This window comes from Ranitomeya variabilis, chromosome 2 (assembly GCF_051348905.1).
Source record: "Ranitomeya variabilis isolate aRanVar5 chromosome 2, aRanVar5.hap1, whole genome shotgun sequence".
NCBI lineage: Eukaryota > Metazoa > Chordata > Amphibia > Anura > Dendrobatidae > Ranitomeya > Ranitomeya variabilis.
The window spans coordinates 21,870,001-21,890,116 of record NC_135233.1 but is presented as its reverse complement, the minus strand read 5'-3'; the positions used below and the strand labels follow the sequence as shown (position 1 = coordinate 21,890,116).

The 20,116-nt window shown below is 49.2% G+C and overlaps 1 protein-coding gene across 1 annotated transcript in view; it reads right to left on the bottom strand.

Moving 5' to 3' along the window:
• PPP1CB (protein phosphatase 1 catalytic subunit beta) overlaps nt 1–20,116 on the bottom strand; it is a 33,040-nt gene that overhangs the window by 8,917 nt on the left and 4,007 nt on the right. The window contains exons 2-4 of the mRNA XM_077282095.1: nt 8,884–9,015; nt 8,243–8,473; nt 7,271–7,375 (exon numbers count right to left, since the gene is read on the bottom strand). Coding sequence (XP_077138210.1) covers nt 7,271–7,375; nt 8,243–8,473; nt 8,884–9,015 — 468 coding nt within the window. The remainder of the gene's footprint in view (nt 1–7,270; nt 7,376–8,242; nt 8,474–8,883; nt 9,016–20,116) is intronic.

The following is a 20,116-nucleotide window of genomic DNA, read 5'->3' as shown; positions in this document are numbered from 1 at the left end:
TGAGGGCAACACCAGGGAGGGGCAGACACCGTTAGTAGGCCCTAACCACCATTTTGTTTTTTAAAAAACACTTAATGAGAGCCAGAAGGTTGAAGCTCAGCTGTATTCAGTTGAGGACAACACCAGGGAGGGGCAGACACCGTTAGTAGGCCGTAACCAAAGTTGAAGGCCAAATGCAGTTTAATATCTGATACTATAGGCCGAAAGCCAGAAGGTTGAAGCACAGCTTTATTCAGTTGCAGCTTCTTTGCAATAATATAAAGAAGACGCGACAGGACAACACTCGGTGGATGCCATATCTGTGTTTTCAATGGAAAAAAACCTTTCAGTTAACTACTTGCAGGAGAAAGTTTTTGTAGCTGGTGGCCAATTTTGGTACTGTACCAGTTTTTGGTTGTATGTGTTTTTGTTTTTAATGTTAAAATGTATGCATTTGATATCTCTCCAGTATTTTCTTTATTATAAGCAAAATACTTATTTTTATATTTTCTGATGTTTTATACCGGAGTGTTCCTCGGGACACGCTTATAAACTTGATAATTGGTTCCAGGGGTACACGGGCAGCAGTGATCTGGTCAGTGGAGGCCTAGTGGAAGGAGGGACCGCAGACAGGCTTCGGAGGCCTAACATGATAAAATGGGCTGGCTGTAGGCACTTTATAATTAGATCCAAGGGTACACGGGCAGCAGTGGTCTGGTCAATGGAGGCCTAGTGGAAGGAGGGACCGCAGACAGGCTTCGAAGGCCTAACATAATAAAATGGGCTGGCTGTAGGCACTGTAAAATAGGTTCCAGGGGTACACGGGCAGCAGTGGTGTGGTCAACGGAGGCCGATTGTAATGAGTGTCTGCCAGTTAGTAGTCAAAAAACAACAAATAAATGTGAATGTCTCGCATTAAAACAAAGACACTAAAGGGTGCAATCATTAGGTTCAGGGGTGGGATCCTCTGCGTTGTTTCAGACCTACTAATTTTACGCAAAGTATTTACTGTGGTAAATAGAGGACACTGCCCCTGACTATGTTATGTACCATCATACATGTCAACACAATGGTATTGTCAGTGGCAGGTATGGAAGGATGTCAGCGCATAGACTAAACATTGGTGGAAGTGTGAGAGATAACTGTGGAAGTGGTAGAGCAATGTTTGACCTGGGGGTGGGTGAACTCTCTTGTGGCCGGCGGTACAGGCCCAGGGCCCCTCATGTTACAACAGTGTGTCTGACGTTGGGTGCGCACCACCACCGCCAGAGACACTTTATTGTACTATGAGGGACCCAGTACCAATGCCGTCGACCAAAAGCGAGCACACCCACCTCTTCAGACAAACAGCAGTCTCACGGGTGCTTGCGCCAAGTCGCGATACCACGGCCCCGTGTGGGGAGTTTGGCCATTTAGGGAGGTGTAAACATGTCATATGCCGGACAATCAGCTGCAGAAAATTAGACATTAGAAAAGTAATTCACAGTAGTCCACAGGCAAGAGCTTTTCATAGGAAAGCTAGGTGTCGGCCGGGCAAGGTGGGGCAAAAGATTTTGAAATCCAGTTGTGGTTCATTTTAATGAATGTTAGATCGTCAACATTTTGGGTAGCCAGACGAGTCCTTTTTTCGGTTAATATTGAACCTGCAGCACTGAATACTCTTTCTGATAGGACACTTGCTGCCGGGCAAGCAAGCTCCTGCAATGCATATTCTGCCAATTCTGGCCAGGTGTCTAATTTGGAGGCCCAGTAATCAAATGGGAATGACGGTTGAGGGAGAACATCGATAAGGGATGAAAAATAGTTAGTAACCATACTGGACAAATGTTGTCTCCTGTCACTTTCAATTGATGCAGCAGTACCTGTCCTGTCTGCGGTCATAGCAAAATCACTCCACAACCTGGTCAGAAAACCCCTCTGTCCAACGCCACTTCTGATGTGTGCACCCCTAACACTCCTAGTCTGCTGCCCCCTGGAGCTCGTGTGAGAACGATCACGTGCGCTGTGTGCTGGGAATGCCTGAAGCAAACGGTCAACAAGAGTTGATTGTTTGGTTGCTAATATTAGTTCCAAGTTCTCATGTGGCACAATATTTTGCAATTTGCCTTTATAGCGTGGATCAAGGAGGCAGGCCAACCAGTAATCGTCATCGTTCATCATTTTCGTTATGCGTGTGTCCCTTTTTAGGATACGTAAGGCATAATCCGCCATGTGGGCCAAAGTTCCAGTTGTCAAATCTCCGGTTGTGATTGGTTGAGGGGCAGTTTCAGGCAAATCTACGTCACTTGTGTCCCTCAAAAAACCAGAACCCGGCCTTGCCACGCAACCAATTTCCAGTGCCCCCGGGAAAGCTTCCGCATTAAAAATATACTCATCCCCATCATCCTCCTCGTCCTCCACCTCCTCTTCGCCCGCTACCTCGTCCTGTACACTGCCCTGACCAGACAATGGCTGACTGTCATCAAGGCTTTCCTCTTCCTCTGGTGCAGACGCCTGCTCCTTTATGTGCGTCAAACTTTGCATCAGCAGACACATTAGGGGGATGCTCATGCTTATTACGGCGTTGTCTGCACTAACCAGCCGTGTGCATTCCTCAAAACACTGAAGGACTTGACACATGTCTTGTATCTTCGACCACTGCACACCAGACAACTCCATGTCTGCCATCCTACTGCCTGCCCGTGTATGTGTATCCTCCCACAAAAACATAACAGCCCGCCTCTGTTGGTACAGTCTCTGAAGCATGTGCAGTGTTGAGTTCCACCTTGTTGCAACGTCTATGATTAGGCGATGCTGGGGAAGGTTCAAAGACCGCTGATAGGTCTGCATACGGCTGGCGTGTACAGGCGAACGTCGGATATGTGAGCAAAGTCCACACACTTTGAGGAGCAGGTCGGAGAACCCAGGATAAGTTTTCAATAAGCACTGCACCACCAGGTTTAAGGTGTGAGCCAGGCAAGGAATGTGTTTCAGTTGGGAAAGGGAGATGGCAGCCATGAAATTCCTTCCGTTATCACTCACTACCTTGCCTGCCTCAAGATCTACTGTGCCCAGCCACGACTGCGTTTCTTGTTGCAAGAACTCGGACAGAACTTCCGCGGTGTGTCTGTTGTCGCCCAAACACTTCATAGCCAATACAGCCTGCTGACGCTTGGCAGTAGCTGGCCCATAATGGGACAACTGGTGTGCAACAGTGTCATCTGCCGATGGAGTGGTTGGCAGACTGCGTTCTGTGGAAGAGCTGTAGCTTCTGCAGGAGGACGAGGAGGAGGAGGAGGAGGTGGTGCGAACGCCTACAGCCAACTGTTTCCTAGACCGTGGGCTAGGCACAACTGTCCCGAAATTGATGTCCCCTGAGGACCCTGCATCCACCACATTCACCCAGTGTGCCGTGATGGACACAACGTCCCTGGCCATGCCTACTGGTCCATGCATCTGTAGTCAGGTGCACCTTTGTACTCACAGATTGCCTGAGTGCATGGACGATGCGCTGTTTAACATGCTGGTGCAGGGCTGGGATGGCTTTTCTGGAAAAAAAGTGTCGACTGGGTAGCTCGTATCGTGGTTCAGCGTACTCCATCAGGGCTTTGAAAGCTTCGCTTTCAACTAACCGGTAGGGCATCATCTCTAACGATATTAGTCTAGCTATGTGGGCGTTAAAACCCTGTGTACGCGGATGCGAGGATAAGTACTTCCTTTTTCTAACCAGAGTCTCATGTAGTGTGAGCTGAACTGGAGAGATGGAGATCGTGGAACTTGCGGGTGTGCCGGTGGACATGGCAGACTGCGAGACGGTTGGAGATGGTATTGTTTCCGCCGGTGACCTAGATGCAATATTTCCTCCTACAAAACTGGTGATTCCCTGACCCCGAGTGCTTTTGGCTGGCAAAGAAACCTGCACAGATACTGCCGGTGGTGCGGAAAATGGTGGCCTTACAGTGACGGAAGGGATGTTGCGTTGCTGACTAGCTTCATTGGCCGAGGGTGCTACAACCTTAAGGGACGTTTGGTAGTTAGTCCAGGCTTGAAAATGCATGGTGGTTAAGTGTCTATGCATGCAACTAGTATTGAGACATTTCAGATTCTGACCTCTGCTTAAGCTAGTTGAACATTTTTGACAGATGACTTTGCGCTGATCAATTGGATGTTGTTTAAAAAAATGCCAGACTGCACTCTTCCTAGCATCGGATCCCTTTTCAGGTATTGCAGACTGAGCTTTAACCGGATGGCCACGCTGTCCTCCAACAGGTTTTGGCTTTGACACGCGTTTTGGGCCAGATACGGGCCCGGCAGATGGAACCTGTTGCGATGTTGATGCCTGCTGCGGCCCCTCCTCCACCTCTGAACTACTGCCGCCTGCACCCTGTTCCCCCAATGGCTGCCAATCGGGGTCAATAACTGGGTCATCTATTAACTCCTCTTCGAGCTCATGTGCAACTTCGTCTGTGTCAGTCGGTGGTATAGCGTTCGTGGCGGGGCAACATAGTCTCATCAGGGTCTGATTGTGGATCTGTACCCTGAGAGGGCAATGTGGTGGTCTGAGTCAAAGGAGCAGCATAGTACTCTGGCTGTGGCTGTGCATCAGTGCACTCCATGTCAGAATCTACTTGTAATGGGCATGGCCTGTTAAGTGTTTCACTTTCTAAGCCAGGGACGGTATGTGTAAAGAGCTACATGGAGTAACCCGTTGTGTCGCCTGCTGCATCCTTCTCTCTTGTTGTAGTTTTTGCTGAAGAGGACAAGGAAGCGACTTGTCCCTGACCGTGGACATCCACAAGCGACGCGCTGCTTTTACATTTACCAGTTTCAGAAGAGGAGGCAAAAGAGCTAGAGGCTGAGTCTGCAATGTAAGCCAAAACTTGCTGTTGCTGCTCCGCCTTTAAAAGCGGTTTTCCTACTCCCAGAAAAGAGAGCGTTCGAGGCCTTGTGTAGCCAGACGACGAAACAGGCTCCACAGCTCCAGACTTACGTGGAATATTTTTATCCCCACGACCACCTGATGCTCCACTACCACTACCATCATTACCAGCTGACAATGAACGCCCACGGCCACGACCTCTTGCACCAGACTTCCTCATTGTTTTAAAAACTTAACCAAAGTAACTTTATTTGTTGCTGTCAAACAACTTACACGGTAAGCTATAACTTCAGTATGATTTCAATATCCCTTAACAGGTTGGTGAGACCACAAGGAAAATCAGGCACAATGTTACACACTCTGTTTTCTGTGGCACCAAATCACAGAGATGCAACACACGCAGGACTGTCACTCAAGCACAAATGTCAATATTAATCTCCCACCTTTTTTTTTTCCCCCCTCAGGGAGACTTTAGAAACCAAATAAGATAAATTGTTTTTTTCAGGGACAATTTAGAAACCAAATAATAATAAAAAAAAAAAAAAGCTTTCTATGGCCCAGTGCCCACTGAGTGAGAGATGGCGCGCACAGGAGTCAGGATCAGGAGTGGCACACAAGCCCTGAGGACAGTATTAATCTCCCACTGATGGATGTAGTGATTTTTTTTTTTCAGTTAGATTTTAGAACCCAAATCAAGCAAAAAACTAAATAGGCTTTCTATGGCCCACTGAGTGAGAGATGGCGTGCACAGGAGTCAGGATCAGGAGTGGCACACAAGCCCTGAGGACAATATTAATCTCCCACTGATTGATGTAGTGTTTTTTTTTCAGGTAGATTTTAGAACCCAAATCAAGCAAAAAAATAAATAGGCTTTCTATGGCCCACTGAGTGAGAGATGGCGCTCACAGGAGTCAGGATCAGGAGTGGCACACAAGCCCTGAGGACAGTATTAATCTCCCACTGATGGATGTAGTGATTTTTTTTTTTCAGTTAGATTTTAGAACCCAAATCAAGCAAAAAACTAAATAGGCTTTCTATGGCCCACTGAGTGAGAGATGGCTTGCACAGGAGTCAGGATCAGGAGTGGCACACAAGCCCTGAGGACAATATTAATCTCCCACTGATTGATGTAGTGTTTTTTTTTCAGGTAGATTTTAGAACCCAAATCAAGCAAAAAAATAAATAGGCTTTCTATGGCCCACTGAGTGAGAGATGGTACACACAGGGATGGCACACACACGGATGGCACTCTAGCAGAAATGCAAATCTTAATCTCCCACAAAAAAAAAAAAAAACAGGGACTGTCCTACAATTACTATCTCCCTGCAGTAATCTCAGCCAGGTATGGCAGGCAGCAATAGGAGTGGACTGATGCACAAATTAAATAAAAAGTGTGGACAAACAAAAAAGATAGCTGTGCAGAAAGGAAGGAACAAGAGGATATGTGCTTTGAAAAAAGCAGTTGGTTTCCACAGTGGCGTACACACAGCAATACAGCTATCACGGAGCCTTCTAGGGCAGCCCAATGAGCTACAGCGCTGAGAGAAAAAAAAAAAAAAATGTAGCTTCCACTGTTCCTGCACACCGAAGGTGGTGTTGGACAGTGGAAATCGCTACAGCACAAGCGGTTTGGTGGTTAGTGGACCCTGCCTAACGCTATCCCTGCTTCTGACGAAGCGGCAGCAACCTCTCCCTAAGCTCAGATCAGCAGCAGTAAGATGGCGGTCGGCGGGAACGCCCCTTTATAGCCCCTGTGACGCCGCAGACAGCAAGCCAATCACTGCAATGCCCTTCTCTAAGATGGTGGGGACCAGGACCTATGTCATCACGCTGCCCACACTCTGCGTTCACCTTCATTGGCTGAGAAATGGCGCTTTTCGCGTCATTGAAACGCGACTTTGGCGCGAAAGTCGCGTACCGCATGGCCGACAAGCACAGGGGTCGGATCGGGTTTCATGAGACGCCGACTTAGCCAAAAGTCGGCGACTTTTGAAAATGAACGACCCGTTTCGCTCAACCCTAGACTGGGCTCTGTATCAGACACCCATTTATACCTCTGCCTACACAACTAGTGCCCAGAGGGTGAAGTGGTGATGAAGGTAAGCCTCTAGTTATTTTGGGACATTCAGGGGATGAGGGTTAATCACTATGGGCCATTTCCGGTCACAGTGAGGTGCACGGGATACGAGAGTAGCAGCGTCATGTTGCATACATGGTGTCACCCCCGGGGGCCACACACGTGCCCTCTGGGGTAATAATGGAAACCCTTTCATTACAAGTTGTGTAACTAAACCTCTGGAGAGCGCGGCTGCCTGCCACATCACCTGCCCTCACCGTCTGTCCAGGAATACATCTAATCTGAGCCCCCCAGGGGGCACACAGCTCCTGCCTGCGCAGTCTCCAGATGGACATTGCTGATATCTCTGTCCTCACCTCCGTGGCAGCAGAAGATCTTCTCGTCCACGATGGCGGCAATCGGCAGGCAATTGAAGCAGTCGGTGAAGGTCTTCCACAGCTTTATGTTAAACCTCCGTTTGCCTAAAGAAAGCACAGAGGAGGGAGTTAGGTCGTTTTTCTTGTTAAAGTGGGTCACGAGCACGGAGAGGGAAAGCGGAGGAATCAGCAGACTCATTAATGCGGTAAAATCTCAGATCATATAAAGACTTGGACGTCTCGCACTCAGCAAAGAGCCTTCAGAGTCTTAAACCTTTCAACTTTTTTTTGCCAGGGTGGTCCATGCACTGTTATATAGTGGATTAATGTTACCAGACAGTCCATGAGCCCACAATGCACCCGAGTGTCTACATTAAGTTTTTTCCCAATAGAAAAAAAAAAATTTGGGTAGTGTTTTATCGGATGCCACAATACAGAAACATGGTCCGAGAGAAGGACCACATACAGGGGGACCTCAATCCTACCTATGTTAGCAACTTTGCAATTCTTACCTAGAAGCAAAGATCTTTCAGGAGCAGCATTCACCATTCTGCAGGATTATTAAGCTGCATTTAATGAAGCCAAGCAAAATCCAGCAGAATTCAGAATGCAGCTCTGGATGTGGTTGGAGTAGAAAGCAATCAGTATAGGGAGAACGTCAGAAAAAAAAAATGAAAACAAACATCTGTCAGCAGAAGGCGATGCCAAGATGGCCAGGCCTTTCCTACCACACGGAGGATTTCTGCTGCCCCCCACTAGGCCCGGCATGGACATGCAGCAGGTGAGTTCTAGCTGTCCTGCACTTAATGATTTAGTAAGGACGACTGTCGGATGTCGTTCATCCAGGCTGCACACAATCTTGCAGAAAGCGCCCATTGTCAGCTTGCTCCGTGGACGGCCTGTGACTAACGGACCTTTCTAGGTCACAGTGAGGTTAGTGGAGCGGGCGGCCGGGGACAGCTGGAGACTTACACTCGTCGTAGAAGCCGTAGATGCGGTTGATGCTGGCGCACTCGTGGTTTCCTCTGAGCAGGAAGAAGTTCTCGGGGTATTTGATTTTATACGCCAGCAGCAGGCAGATGGTTTCCAGCGACTGCTTCCCTCTGTCCACATAATCCCCCAGAAAGAGGTAATTGGCTTCTGGGGGGAAGCCTCCATATTCAAACAACCGGAGTAGGTCTGTGTACTGCCCGTGGATGTCACCTGCGGGAGGAGAAGACGGGAAAGCGGCTTCAGTACACTGGTTAAATATCGCAGCGGTTCATCTTACCCATCTTTATACAGTTGTACAAGAGGAAACGGCAATTTATTGGTGAAGAGCAGTCAGCTGTATCCTCTCACCCCTATAGTGCCCAGACCAGCACTCGTCCGCAGAATTAGAGGGAAATAAAGCTATGGGGGGACAGATGCAACAAGAGGAGTAGTGGGACCCTTAAATTCTTGACTATATGGGGCCTAGAATTTCTAGAACGCGGCCCTGAATTTTGCACTGTGCGAGCCGGAAGATAGAAAATAATTTACAACTGTATTTTTTCCCATGATAACCCACAAATATTCTGTACATTACATGGAGCCAAACATGGCCGCCAGGAGCGCGAGAAAGGCAAACTCACCGCAAATCTTCAGAGGAGCCTCGAGCTCCAGCAGGATGGGCTGACTGAGGAAGATTTCCCTGGATTTTATGCAAAGACCCCGCACCTCGGCCTCCGTCATCTGCACGATCTTTCCAGGGCGACATCCTCGCACTGCAGGAAGAAGGAGGTAACAGCGTGAGGGCTAAACTCAAAAGTCGTTCACCAGCGGCGTCCTATACTCCTCCGAGGACGGGTGTACAAGTGCAAATGGAGGAGGGAACCCAGAATAAGGGGTCATGATCCATCACAATGAGCCTCTAAACACGGGGGTCCGTCTCCCTATGTCTGGGGGCACAGCTGCAGTCACTCGGGGGTCAGCGCTTTTTCCACGTTCTCTCCTACACCCCAGATTCTATGATAGTAACTGTATTCCGCACCTCCATAAATAATGAGCCCTGATAATCTCTGGGAGAGTAACCTCCGCCTGTTCTCACACTGGAGGCTGACAATGGAGGACACCTGGACAAGCAGAAGTCATCATGTGCCGGAGCGGACGCCTCTGACGAGCACCCAGTCATTCCGGAGCCAAATCTCGGCTCCGCACGGACCACCGTCAGACTATTTTTAGATAAATGGAAAGTCCTGGCAGCCGCCCAGCAGAAGAGTCTCAGTAATGTGAAGGAAGCCGAGCACAGAGGGACGTCACACGAAGCCCCCGCAGCGAGACTGAAGATCTACATCATCTCGCCGGGACCTTGACGGAGCACTTCTGCCCCCATTACATGCATTGAAATGGCTGTGTTATACGTCTGACACGTACCCCGGGAGAGCCGACATACAGACTAAACTCCATACAACTCAGTTACCAGATCGGAGGCCAAATGGGCGACCCGTCAGTGCCCGTCTGCTACGTGTTCACATTATAGTATGAATATCTGCAGAGACCCCTCTATTCCTACAGATATTTAGCTCCATGTTCCTACAGCAGCTCCCCTGACCTAAATACTCAGAAAACAGCCCCCTGGATCAGAGCGCCTTAACCCTTTAATGTGTGGGCGCAGGGTTAATCACCCATCATGGAGAGGAGCGTGCGCCCGTACAGGTGCCGAGCACAGACAGATGGCGGCTCATGCATCACTGCACCCGTAATAAGAGACAACAGCAGCAGGCGCTGCCAGGAAAAGAAAAGCAGTCACAGAAAACAACGCACTTAAAGGGACCGCAAGGCGGATTGCCTCCAGATCAGGGCTTTATAGCGGCTGGACACTGAGCGGTCCAAGTGTGCATCTGTCTTAGATGGGGAAATTGGAATAAGAAGCTACCAGATGGGTTTATTGTATTAATGCAAGAACTGCGTCAGCTGTTATTGATGTGAACAGGAGCTGTGCTGCAGTACCAGGGAATGGTCACTATGTGGAGCTGTTAAGGGTATATACACAGTTGATCGCTGGCATCAGGTATAAGACTGCCACTCATCTCATCTTCATAACCTATCCCACTAATCAATCTCCGAGTGCCAGCGTCTATAGGGAATCTCATCAGGATTTCACCCCCAAACTACTTACATGTGCGCGTATCTCTTTCCAAGACAAGTCCAGCAATTGTACACGGCCAGACCCTTCCTCTGTTACTGAAAAATTAGCGTGTGAATTGATAAGCCAATGAGGCTGAAGAGCTATGGTAGATCTGAAGCCCCTGTCTCTCCAGCACAAGTCTCTTCCCTGGTTGTTACAATGTATCACGTGGGGTCCAAATTCTCCTAGCTGGAGTGGATGCGATTGTCACAAACAAACAACTCTGCGCTGGCAAAGACCGGCACTGCCATGTGATACACCGAGACGGGCAAACGAGCCGCGCCAAGGTCAACAAACCCCCAGCCTAATAAAGCAACAACAGCCACTCGCTGGAAAACCGGCAGAGAAACAGGTGGATCAAGCACCTAGCAAAGCCCAGGGGGTAAAGGGCGGTAATTATAGCAACACCATAAAAACATGTCAAAAAATAATTAAAAAAAAAAAAAAGCTGTGGAAAAAAGTTTTAAAATAAAAAAAACCTCAACAAATAGTCATGGTGGGAACATAGCATTTAGACCATGTTCACACAAGTTGCTTTCATGCAACTTTTTTTTCCTGCAACCAAAACAAAAAAAAAAAATTTGCAAAAAAAAAAAAAAAAAACACAAAAAAACGCATAATCAGCTTTCTTTACAGGTCATTAAAAAAAGTTATTGGGAAAAAAAAAAAAAAAAAATTTTGATCAAATTATTTACTAGAATAAAAGTTTTTCTATGTCTGGAAAAAAAAAAACCCTGACTATTCTGAACAAAACAGCTGGATCCACCCATGTAGGAATCCCAGCGAGAAGATTATAGGAGTTCATGAAAAAAATACACATTTGCAAATGTAAAAACTGCAGGGAGAGTAGAATTGGTCGAGCGTTGTTTACCTTCTCACTAATTTAATCAATAGCTGTACTACTATTAACATCAATGTTGGAATGCCAAGACACAAAAATAAGTGTGTTGGGGTCTGTACAGACGATCAGGAATTGGCAGCACTTTGGACGCAGCTCATGTCCACTGCTGGCTATTGAACGTAGGGGAGTCTTCTGTGCTCATTGAACCATGCGGATTCACCTTGTCCAATACACTGTAAGGGGACATTTCTCTTGCGGAGACTTGCGTCTCCACAATATAGAACTGGTGCAGTCTGGAGAGACGTGCCACATGTCAGTCTCCACGGGTGCCGATGCATGCATGCATAGTGGGCATGGGATTTCTTGAAATCCCATCCACTATGCTGTAACATCTGGACGCTGCACAAGTACACAGCGTCCAACCTACAGAGTTTATGGATCGTGTGCGCCTTCCCTCACACACACACACACAAATTACTGTAGATACATTTTCCCTCCAAAAAAGTGTTCCTTTCTATGGGTGAAAAAATTGCTGTAAAAACACCTAAAGGGGGGGGACATGATGCAGTTTTCAAATAAAGTCATGAAAAAAAGAAAAAAAATATATAAAAGTGTGTGCATAAGATTACTGAAATCTTAGAGCTTTTGCTGGTACAGTATAAAGTAGCTTTGAATCTGCATTAAAAAAAGCCTGCAGCAGAAAAGCAACATGAGAACACAGCCTTACAGATTGCTGTTGGGAGCCTGAGAGCCATAGGAGGCGTCACAGCTGCAGATGTCATGTAACAAAAAGGACCTTCAAATGGAGACAAGCCCCCCGTTTACATAAGAGACCACCAGGAAAATAAACGTACCAAGTAAGAACCATCGTTCATATGGAGCAATGATCTGCAGGCAACAATGGTATCCGGCTCAGCGACAGATCCTTGCACACATGGATTTATTTTGTGTTAGTTCACAGGAGGGGGCAATAGTCTGTATTATAGCACATCATTATCATCCACTACCTCCCCAAACCCCTTCATAAAGGAAGCAGACCTTTGTACAATTAAAAAAAAAAAAAATTAGATCCTCCACTCCTGCGACACTACTATGCCACAAGAACGCTGCTGACAATCACCAGCTGCTATTTTGCTGCCACGCTTTCACCACTTCCCTGACATTTCACAGTTACATTAGTGGCTACAGTGTTCACATGGCACAATGTCATGCGAGCCCCGGGAAACCTGGAGCCAACATCAATGGGACGGCGCCAGAGTGAGAGATTAAGGTTATTTTTCAAGTGGGGACCAGGTGGTGTCTAGCAGAAACAACTCCCAATCTGCGCTAGTCTTCTGTAGGGGTCACCTGTATGGGGCAAGGTAAGTGAACACAGCCATGGGCACTACAGACAGGGCCTGGTAGTTGTCCCTCGTCACCCTCCAGCCCCCACAAAGCAGAGCTCATACAACGTAATCACAGACGTCGGCAGATTTTCTATTTTTAAGTGCGCAGTCAGAAGGAAAAGTCTCTTTCCACGTGGAAAGCTTCTTCTCCGGAGCGGCGGCTCCTGACCATGTATGGCCGCCTCCTGCCTTGGATTTTACGAGAGCTCCCGTGGGTCTTTTACACAGATACTCCCTCTGATGTCTGCAGGTTCGCGCCGGCCCTCCGCTTGCTCTATTGCAGGTTCGCGCCGGCCCTCCGCTTGCTCTATTGCAGGTTCGCGCCGGCCCTCCGCTTGCTCTATTGCAGGTTCGCGCCGGCCCTCCGCTTGCTCTATTGCAGGTTCGCGCCGGCCCTCCGCTTGCTCTATTGCAGGTTCGCGCCGGCCCTCCGCTTGCTCTATTGCAGGTTCGCGCCGGCCCTCCGCTTGCTCTATTGCAGGTTCGCGCCGGCCCTCCGCTTGCTCTATTGCAGGTTCGCGCCGGCCCTCCGCTTGCTCTATTGCAGGTTCGCGCCGGCCCTCCGCTTGCTCTATTGCAGGTTCGCGCCGGCCCTCCGCTTGCTCTATTGCAGGTTCGCGCCGGCCCTCCGCTTGCTCTATTGCAGGTTCGCGCCGGCCCTCCGCTTGCTCTATTGCAGGTTCGCGCCGGCCCTCCGCTTGCTCTATTGCAGGTTCGCGCCGGCCCTCCGCTTGCTCTATTGCAGGTTCGCGCCGGCCCTCCGTTTGCTCTATTGCAGGTTCGCGCCGGCCCTCCGTTTGCTCTATTGCAGGTTCGCGCCGGCCCTCCGTTTGCTCTATTGCAGGTTCGCGCCGGCCCTCCGTTTGCTCTATTGCAGGTTCGCGCCGGCCCTCCGCTTGCTCTATTGCAGGTTCGTGCCGGCCCTCCGCTTGCTCTATTGCAGGTTCGCGCCAGACCTCGGCTTGCTCTATTGCAGGTTCGCGCCGGACCTCGGCTTGCTCTATACTTTGCTTTAGCGCAGAGATAATGTGGACTTCTCTGCATCCTGTTCTGTCCCTGTCAGTCCATTCTGGAGAAGCGATCATTATCGGCTCAGGCTCTGCTCACATCACCACGATGTCCCCAAATTATCAGTCACAAAATACCAAAAAGTGCTGCAAGTTTCCAATCTGACCACTGGTGACTGGTCAGGAGAGACGACGTCGTATCGGGCCGCGTTCCAGCACTTATCACTTGTGCTGACTAATATTCCCCGAGTGGTGGGACGTTTTCTATAAGTGGGATAATTCCTACTAAAAAACAATTTATTGCTGAGCCGGGAGTCCTCCGGTTCATTCCCTTAGATGGCGAGATCGGCTGCGTGTGTGCAGCAATACAATGAGCTATTCATAAGAGTCGATCCATAGCAACACCTCGCATTCCCTGCAGCCAGAGAGCGGTGCAAGCGACACAGCGTGGGACAGCGCAGGCAGGGGCACGTCACCCAGGATAGGCAGGCGGGGGCTGATCCACGGTAATAAGGACTGATACAATCCCAGGGAGTTGTGCCGCCCCCTCTGTTATAACTACAGTACCCTCCTTATTGCGTCTTCTGGGTGGAATAGTTGGCAGATAAACAGATCACAGTGTATTCAGTGGCGGCAGATCAGGGTCTCGGATACGGATTTTATTCCAAGTCAGCCTTACATTGTGCAAAGTGAACACGGCCGTATCCATCAGGTCCCAAGCGGAGCAGGTGGTCGCTCCAGAAATCTACTAGGTACAACATCCCCCCCTAATCCTCTCGCTGCCCTCATCCCCTTTACGTATTCACATCATACAGGTGAAAATAAAAATCCAAATATTGACCCCTGGTGAGCTCATTTTAAATATTGCCATTCAGCCGTGATGAGCCGATCCGTTGCACTGTCCAGCCGGCTGCTTTAATGGATGTAACATGTCACTGGAAAATCACTGGCTCAGACAGCGGAACTTTACCGGGCTGGCAAGAGCCGGAGGGGCCGGTGCCACTCTGCGATTAGTAATGAGGATCCTTCTGTCGGGAACACATGTGACCGCTGGGAGGAAGAGGAAAGAAACGGACCAGTGACGCACCGCACATCACAGAGGCCCCCTGCAAAATACTCAGCAACCGGGGCCCCACGCTGTCCTTACAAAACAGCTGGTGTGACGGAGAACATAAAACAGGGCCCGGGACTCTGAGCAAAGAGTTTATAGAGGCAACATCAGCCGAGGCGGAAACACATCTCTGGTGTAAAACACAACGACCTTCTGTAGAGACGTGCACCGCACCCCGTGTAACACGCTTATATAGGGCTAGTAAATACCACAGAAATAGCAAAGGCCGCATGACACCCCCTGCACAGTGTAGCTGAATGCACCATTATATGTGGACTGTATTCTGCAAGCTTCAGAGCTGAAATCTCCCAGCACATTGTTCATTCCATGATCACAGCTTCGTGTGCATCCTAGAAAATGTCATCTTTACCCGATCTGTCACCTGTAGTATGAAAGCTCAGCAATGTATATGTACAGTGACTCCACCAGCAGAATAGTGAGTGCAGCTCTGGAGTATAATACAGGATGTAACTCAGGATCAGTAATGTATGTACACAGTGACTGCAGCTCTGGGGTATAATACAGGATATAACTCAGGATCAGTAATGTATGTACACAGTGACTGCACCAGCAGAATAGTGAGTGCAGCTCTGGAGTATAATACAGGATGTAACTCAGGATCAGTAATGTAATGTATGTACACAGTGACTGCACCAGTAGAATAGTGAGTGCACCTCTGGAGTATAATACAGGATGTAACTCAGGATCAGTAATGTAATGTATGTACACAGTGACTGCACCAGCAGAATAGTGAGTGCACCTCTGGAGTATAATACAGGATGTAACTCAGGATCAGTAATGTAATGTATGTACACAGTGACTGCACCAGCAGAATAGTGAGCGCAGCTCTGGAGTATAATACAGGAGGTAACTCAGGATCAGTAATGTAATGTATGTACACAGTGACTGCACCAGCAGAATAGTGAGCGCAGCTCTGGAGTATAATACAGGATGTAACTCAGGATCGGTAATGTAATGTATGTACACAGTGACTGCACCAGCAGAATAGTGAGTGCAGCTCTGGAGTGTAATACAGGAGGTAACTAAGGATTAGTAATGTACCGTAATACAGGAGGTACAGGTGCAAGGAGAAGGATACAAAGAAATGAAGATATTGAATGTCCTCAGAGAAAAAGCTGGAAGCACAAGATTCCACAAGTACAAAGTCAGAGGAGCCTCCAATACATGGACGTTGCATACAGAAGAAGCTGTCACCGGCTGCCACCAGATTCCTGAGGCAGATGGTCGAAAACCCTCAAGTGACTGCAAAACACCTGCAGCGAGATTTGGTGTCTGCAGACATGGAGTCTCACACTGAAAGTCTCAACGAACGGACTCAAAGATGTCACTTCCAGAACAGTCGCACCCAAAATGACCAATCTCAGAAAAGAAAGTCGTAGAAGTTCTGGGATTCAGCTCTAATGATAAATCAAACCTATTCAGGATCGGCGAGGCCCACGGCGAAACGCGGCGGCTGAAGGGGGCCCACGGCGAAGCGCGGCAGACAACTTTTTTTTTTTTTTTTTTTTGGGGGGGGGGGGGGGGGGGGGGGGAATGTGAAGAAATCAGGTACACAATGCAAGCCCAAGAATACTAGTGACTGGGCTAAGATTCCTCAAGAACGCTGCCAGAAGCCGGTGTTTGCCTATGCATCACATCTGCGGCAGGCCATAACAGCCAGAGGGGCTCTATTAAGTACTAAAGACGTTGGTCTTGAAGGGGTAAATTAGGATTACACCTGCAACCCCATTGCTGTTGCAGATTAGCTCTGAATGTACAATGTGCGCTGGCCGTCCCCCATTAATGGGATCCATGATTGACTAAAGCTGATAAACCAATTACACTCCGGTCCTTGTCTCCATTGTGCAGCTGCTAATCCCGTAGGTTCAGTTACTTGACCGTCGCTATAAACACGCAGTACCAGGACATGCGGTGCCACGTGAACCTGTTTACCAGATTAAGCCACTGCCACTGATCTCATCGCTGCTGAGTAAGATCCTTGTCTGCGAGCCCCTTTAAATTTGTGCCATTGCTCGAAAACAAACAGCTCTGTATCAGAGGTTGTGAAAGCTGAAAACCAATATCCTTGTCAAGCGTAAAGCAAACAAATGGGGAGAGGAAAAGAAAAATAAATCATGGCGGGGAGAATTCCCGGCTCGTTCTTCAAGGATCAGCTTAAGTGAAATGCTCCATTCACAGCAGGATTAGGAGACGCAGAGAAGGAGTCCCCAGACACAGACCTGCTAACCCCCAATACTATCGATGCCCTGCACCAATGCTGAACATACACGGGGCCCAGCAGGACACAATGGGGGGCACAGTATACACTGGGGGCGCCTGTCTCGCTGGCCATTTATTCAGGTCAGTCACTGCAGGACTAGGCCGACATCACACAATAAAGGATTACAGCTACGGACCATTGAATGGGGTTTCCCACCATTAGCGAGACAGGTCATGTCTAGGACCTCCATCCTTGAGAAATTAACTCTTCCATTACCAAGATGTTTTATGCTGCACAGCTTTCAAAATGGCAAAAATCAGGAACTTACGGCGACATTGACTCTTACACCCCGTACAACTCCTGACACCACTCAATATACGCATGTGTAACCCTATACACGTCACTATGACAACTCAGGGTCCGACATCTTTATGCACCTAGCACTGTGTGATTACACTTGATAAGGGGCCGGTGATCAGCTTTGTGTGGCCCCCGGCCAGTACTCGATGAGGCGGCCTCTTCATTAGTCACTGTTTGACACTCCACTGGGTGGGCGACTTCCAGCGTGACCCCCCTGAGCCGCCGTCACAGGAACAACAGACAGACATAGGTCACTTGTGGGCTAAATATACCAGGAAGATCTGATGACATTGACACCATCATCCGCACAAAGGGCAACCAGGCTCCGCCAGGCTAAAAACAGAACAGCAAGGCCACGACTAACACCCCAGATAGAGGACAGAGCTGCAGGGAAGCGGGCAGAAACCATTTATCAATGTAGTCGTCTAATAACAGATCAGGAAATCGCTCAAGTAGCAATGCCTGAATGATTATATACACCTATAGGGGGTGCTACAACCTCCCCCAATCACTTCTATAGCGGTAACACTTTCCATAGCTCCGTACCATCAGCAAGACAGAACATGCTTAAAAGAGCAGACAATCTAATCCTAGGATAGGAAAGTGATCAGTTCTAGTAAAGGAAATCTGATCCTGATCGTTAACTGGATAGATCACAGCTCCGACAGCAGCGGCCACTACAGGAGACTGCGAGTACTACAGGAGCACCATGGTCACACAATTTAGGAGCCTTGAGTGAGGGTAGAGACTCGAGCACCGCCTGGCAAAAAACGATCCGACCCTTAATACGTGATCAATTTACATTCAACTTCCAATAAGAGCCAGGACGCGGCCACATCTATAGGCCACGCGTCATCCACTGGTCTGAAGGAAAGTCCCACGTTTGGCGGCTGCAGTCACCTTTCCCCAGATCCTAAACATAAAGTCACCAACAGCCGAAGTAAGACACCACTGCAGATATGTGGCCATGCAGGACGGCTGACAATCCTCATTCCTCCAGGCTCTCAGATGGAAATATCGCCTCTCTCCAAACAATGGCCAAATATAGTAGAAGCGTCTTCTCCCCGAACTACGAAGACGTCAGCGCGGAGGACGAGTCCCAGGAAGCAAATCACTGGGTTTCTCCCCTGGGCTGTAGGGTCCTGGCCTAGATTATTTCATCAGGAATCCCACCTGGAGATCAATGGTGCAAGGAGCTGAACTCTGCAGGCACACAGCGTTATACTAGGCCTGATGAAGAGACCTCAGCAGGCTCCAAAGCTTACTTTGTAACATTTTATTTTTGTCAGCCATCAAATAAGGTATAACTACAAGAGTATTTTGTTTTTCCCCACGGAGAAGAACCTGGCTACAAAATGACACCCCCCCCCCCCCCCCCCACCACAATAGAGGGGTCCTGAGCCTGTGGTCAGGGGTATTCCTAATAGAAAAGTCCCAATAGTGACTACCAAGGCTGCTGCAGCACCTCGCAGTTGTCAGACTTATCAGACCCTGCATTACTAATACACACCAGTCACTGAGCAAAGAAACACACCCCGCAAGCCCTGCAGGCACCGAACGCCCGGCATCGGCATTTGTATGCAAGATTCAGATACAGAAGAGGGAGCAAACAGATCTGAGGCTCCAAGTACATGCCGCCCCTGACAGGCCAATCATGGGGCCCGCCGCCCCTGACAGGCCAATCATGGGGCCCGCCGCCCCTGACAGGCCAATCATGGGGCCCGCCGCCCCTGACAGGCCAATCATGGGGCCCGCCGCCCCTGACAGGCCAATCATGGGGCCCGCCGCCCCTGACAGGCCAATCATGGGGCCCGCCGCCCCTGACAGGCCAATCATGGGGCCCGCCGCCCCTGACAGGCCAATCATGGGGCCCGCCGCCCCTGACAGGCCAATCATGGGGCCCGCCGCCCGCACTTTTGAGCTGTCTCCTACCGGTCAGAGTGGACGAATGTTCGCACACGTATATAAAAGACTTGTCCCATCCTACTTCTTCCAGGCAACCACTCACCGAGAAGTCTTCCAATTTGTGGAATTAAGAGTTTAGACATCAGAAGAACCATAAGTGACAGAAACCCTGGAATTTCAGCAGACCATAAACATACAGAGCGGTAATGGTTACTCCCAGGTCATGCTGGGTAATACCATCATGGAGGAATCAGCTTTTTGTGGGCAGGAGCGGCTATATTACACCATGCCCATGTATAATATGAGGAGGCAGCTGCACAGAGTAGGACCCCTCGGATCTATCACACAGGGGGCTCACCACTACCCCAGATGCAGAAACTGCAGCAGATGACGGGAAGAACGGGTACTGGATGTAACAAAGCATCAGCCTCTGCCACGCACTGCTGATCCGGAAGACTAGAAAAGCAGCAAAGTGCCAGGGTGACAACGCACCCAAAGTCCAGAAGCCCACGGCCCCGGGGACCTATACCGGGAAGCATAGAGACCCTGCTTCATCAGTGACTGCCAACCCCATTGGAAAGACGCTATACGCTGTCCAGGACATGCACCTGCCGCCCCGTGACACACGAGCCCAGTCATCGCACCAGTCTCTGTTTTGTTGCTTCTTTATAAACCACCGTGTATGTGGTCATGTAACTTGAAGCTCACACCCAATGATTGTCCATGGGGGTCACACTTTGGCAGCCATTTGCCTGTAACTTCACTGTAATGCATGTGACATGCGCCTCTACAATAGTCACATACATCCGATTGGTCGGGCGACTAGTCTGGGAACTGCTGTGATGCGGCCAGAGCCCAGGAAGCAACT